Raw genomic sequence first — 4,491 nt, forward strand, 5'->3', positions numbered from 1 at the left:
GACAGCTCTATCTGGGTCCTTTCAGCAAAATCTTGCTAGTATATGCAATGGTGTCAGCGTTTGGAAGCTGATTATGGGATGGATCCCTGCATATGGCAATCACTAGATGGTCCATCCTTTCGTCACAGCTCCAAATTTTGTCTCTGTAACTCCTTCCATGGGTGTTTTGTTCATCTCTTTTTCATTTTGCCACTACACTCTTCCAATCACTTATCTCAAAGGACAGATCCTCAAAACAGGTTTTCACTGCCTCCCATTTGTCCCCAGTTCTCTTGGTGTTCAAGAATAAACACTTCCAAGCAAGGAAAGGTATGGTAATTGCTTCTGCCCTGGTAACTTGTCAAAAAAAAATTCACAAAAGCACCAAGAATGGTTTTCAGAGTCTGGAGATTCAGAAAGCCAAAAACTATGTCTGACTTGTTTCCAATATTATTGATGTATTTACGGAATCTAGGGCCAGCTCCTTTCCACACACTTCTCATTGTGGCTCTCGCATTAGCCAAGCAACCTGCTTGGTCAGTGGCTTAAATGGACTTTTGTTAAGAATTACAGTGAACTCCAGATGTCTGTACCTGGACGGGCCCACTGTTCCTGCTGGATGATCAAGAGTGACGTGAGCTCATTCTTCTGGCAGAAAACACAATGGAATTTGCTGCAAATGCTTTACAGACAGGCCAGATTTTCAAGGAATCCATTTCTTTTCCCCTTAAGCCTTAACCTTTAAGGAGAGTGAAAGCTAATTTTAGTTAGCTCTTTAACTTTAAATTTTAGAGTCATCCGATAGAAATTAACTAGGGAATTCCTTATTAATAAAAAAGGTTGGCTTATTTCTCAGACAAATTATACCAAGGAGATAAGAAAAATTAATGATTGGCATGTGTCATAAATTGTATGCCCTGCACTTTTGTTGCAAGTCTCTTAAGAATAATCTGCCCACTAGGGCTAAGTCAGGCTGGAATCCAACACCACACAAGGTGAGGAGGAGACACCTGGTGGTTAAATATCTTTGTAGTTCCCTGGAAGATTTTTTTTTAGTGCAGTTAATAATTGTATACAATTATTTGAATCAGCAGGAAATGAATTAGAAAGTATAAATATCAAATGCTCACCAAGCAGCAGAACTGAGTGACAGCCAAGTCATATGCTACATTTTGTAACGGTTATGAATAAATGGGATTTGGGATTAAATTCAGAATCACCCTCTGGTCTCTCATGCCCAACACAACCATTAGTAATAAAAGGTACCTCTTATTTTTTTTAGTTTTTACTACATCAGACATTATGCTAAACACTGTCCAAGTTTTGTCATGATAAATTATGAGGTATATAATAATGTCTTCCTGTTATTAATCAGGAATCCATCCAAGGTCACATAGTTTATAAAGTGGATAGCCAGGGTTTGAGCCCAGTTTCATCTAATTCTAACATGTCCTTAGTCACTATGCCAATGACATTCAGCACAGCATATTTAACAAGGAACATGTGGCTTTGCTTTTTTTAATGCAGTAAATTTTGAAAAATATTGTAAATCTAATAATTATCTATTTTGTATCTTCGTGTTTGCAAGCAGAGGAAAAGACTTCTCCTGTCATGGGAATTCTTGTTGTATTTTGCATCTCTAAGAACATATGTTAAAACTAAAGAAAATTCTTTGCAGATGTAAGACATGGGCTGGTAGCACTTGCCTGGTCAGTGCCTTTCAGTTAAATGTGCAGTCGCTGCTCCGAACTGCTTCCCTCTTCTCCTCCTTACCTAAAAGGCTGGGGCTCTCCTATATGTCTTTGGCTTTGCATTCTCAAACACACTCCAAAGCTTTGCAGCCCGCAAGCATTTCTTGGGGAGAAGTCTGGGGCCATGGGGGTTCTTTGTATTCTGTCACTTTGTAGACTGGACCATTGAGACTGAGGTCACCAGTAGCATCAATTTAGAAGGACAGGAGGTGGACATTGAGGGATGTAAGGACTTAGCATGTTTCTGTTCTTCTCTCCCTAAGTGCTGGTGTGAAAACCACATTAGCGAATTTGGATTTCCTACAGATTGTGGGTTAACAAAACATTTTACTCAGAGTGAACTTTGAAGATCATAGGAAAGCTGTGAAGTTACAAAGTTTACAAAAGACACTAATTCCTACAATGACCCGGAGGTTAAACACACACACACACACACACACACACACACACACACACACACAGAGAGAGAGAGAGAGAGAGAGAGAGAGAGAGAGAGAGAGAGAGAGAGAGAGAGAGAAGTCTTAATCCAACGGTGCAATGTGTCCAATAAGAGTAATGAAAACACCTATATCTGCAGACTTGGTTGTGGTGATAGTGAAGGAGGATCTTGTTTTCTTAAGATCCTTTTCCTTCGTTGCTTTGAAAAGTCTGTACTCCCAAGTGCCCTGTGCCGCCTGCCTGCCTTGTCCCAAAAAGAAAAAGGGGAGGGAGGTGAGGAGAGGGCAGCCCTGGGGTGAAAGAAGACCCCTCACCCTGGGATGGGGTTATCTTAACCTCTTCTCCGCTATTTATTTAACTTGTAAGAGCAGTCAGAAGGAAACCACTACTCTGGAGTTCCTGGGGACAGCTTCAAGCCCTGGTGACCCATTGAACAGAGTAGATTGTTTTAATCAGTTCGTATCCTGGCACCATCTCAGGGGAACATAAACAGACGTGCGCACCACTTGGGTTTGCTCTTTCCACCAAGAGATCCAATTACCTACTGATGGTCGTCATTCTGCCCTCCAACAGTTAAGAGGAGATTTTAACCCCTCACTTCTAGGCTATATTTCTCCATCAAAGGGTAGGGATTTGGATTCTACTGGGGAGGGGAAAGAAGGCTGCTGTGCTAGACCAGAGAGCCCCCTAAGGCTCTCGGGAAGGTCCTCGAACTAAAGGCTAGTCATCTCGAATTCTCCCCAGCCAGTCTCGCTGGTGGATGGTTGCCAGAGCCGGGCATAGGCAAACACTAAGCTGAAGAACGCCAGAGAGGGAACAGCCAGTCCAGGGCTATAGAGAAGTTGTTCTTCCCAAACTAGAATTCTGGAAATAAGTAGGACCAGGGAGATGACAGCCAAATACACGCCTTTCCCTTCATTCTAGACTTCTACCAGGAGCTAGAGAGGGCTCACCGGAATGGCTCACGGCAGCGGCAGCGGCAACGAGCAAGGAGCAAGAGGCAAAGCGCGCAGTAGAGCGCAGTCGCTAGCGAGGCGCAGCGAGGCGTTACCGAGGCCTTTGGGGTACAGATCCGCCAGCATCTACGGAAGCGGGAACCAGCCAGTAGTGGCTGCCCGGCGCCTGCAGGTCTGCTGTATGGAGGATGAGAGCGTAGAACCCCCAAGAGGCTCAAAAAAGACAGCCACGCGCCGGCCGGAGCACAGCCAGCACAAGAGAGTGTGGCGCGTGCACTCAAGCTTCGAGGTACCCGACCCCCGACTTGTTGTTAAGCCGCGCGAATTCTGTCTTACCAGCCTCAGTCGCATCTGCCATACCCGTAAACGCACACGCCACCAATTCCCAAGTCCTTAGCAGTTACCACTCACAGCCCTGGGACCACCACTCCTACAGACGCCCCTGTCCCAGCCCCGTCCCCAACCCTCAACGCTGTCTCTGCTTGCAACTTGCTGTGAGGTCGTCTTCAGCTCACAGAGATGCCAGCTCCGGGGTTCCGACTCGGCAACAGTGCACTGTCCGGGCAGGCGACTCCTGCGGGCTCTGTGCTTCAAGCACCAGGACCGAGTTTGCAGGGTTCCAGCACATGAAAACGGGATGCACTTTTTTGACAACTTCTCTCTCTACCTTCCTCCCTCCTCCGTGGACCCTGTGCCCCGCAGTCACCACATCTACCTCTGCGACAGGAAGGACCAGGTTCGGTTCTTTAATGCGCACTCAAGGGTCTTTGTTGCACCAAGGGGCTGTGTCACAACTGAGAAGAATTCGAGATGGTATGAACCCTGGGGACTCCTTGGCTAGCCTGGGATCATACCAACACACACGCGAGCGCGCGCACACAGACAGACAGACACACACACACACACACACACACACACACACACACACACACCACGGTACCACCGCGCTCACCTGTCACTTCCGTGGGTCCTCGGGTTCTTCGTTGTGGACTCGTGGCGCTGCGTGAGACTGCGGCTCGAGCCACTCGGGCTAGACGCGGGAGGAAGACGAAGGAGAGAGCCGCTACCACGGTGCTCTGGGTCTCCAGGTCTGCGAAGGGCGCACCTAGTGTCGGGCATCTCCGGGTCTCCGGTTTAAATGCCGCCGGCCAAGCGCCGGGGACCGCGTCTCTCCATTGGTCAGGCGCCGTCGCCGCCGCGGGACCCGCTATCCGCCCCCTTTCCCGGTAGTGCCCCCGCCCACTGCACCCCTCCTGCTTCCCTACGGGGTCCCCTCTCCGCCCGCCTCGCCTCTTTGTCTACTCCCCCCCTGCCCCTGCCCGTCTGGGTGGGAGAGGTCACCCCAGGGAACCGCGCCTGGAATGCAC

At 48.3% G+C, this 4,491-nt stretch overlaps 1 protein-coding gene across 1 annotated transcript in view; it reads right to left on the bottom strand.

Annotated features, from left to right (window-relative positions):
* The window catches only part of Grem1 (gremlin 1, DAN family BMP antagonist), a 10,445-nt gene extending 6,177 nt beyond the window's left edge, over positions 1-4,268 (bottom strand). The window contains exon 1 of the mRNA XM_021156547.1: positions 4,077-4,268. Within this exon, the coding sequence (XP_021012206.1) occupies positions 4,077-4,243 (167 nt within the window). The 5' untranslated portion in view covers positions 4,244-4,268. The remainder of the gene's footprint in view (positions 1-4,076) is intronic.
* Positions 4,269-4,491: the final 223 nt, after the last annotated feature.

The sequence above is a fragment of the Mus caroli genome, chromosome 2 (assembly GCF_900094665.2).
Source record: "Mus caroli chromosome 2, CAROLI_EIJ_v1.1, whole genome shotgun sequence".
Taxonomy (NCBI): Eukaryota; Metazoa; Chordata; class Mammalia; order Rodentia; family Muridae; genus Mus; species Mus caroli.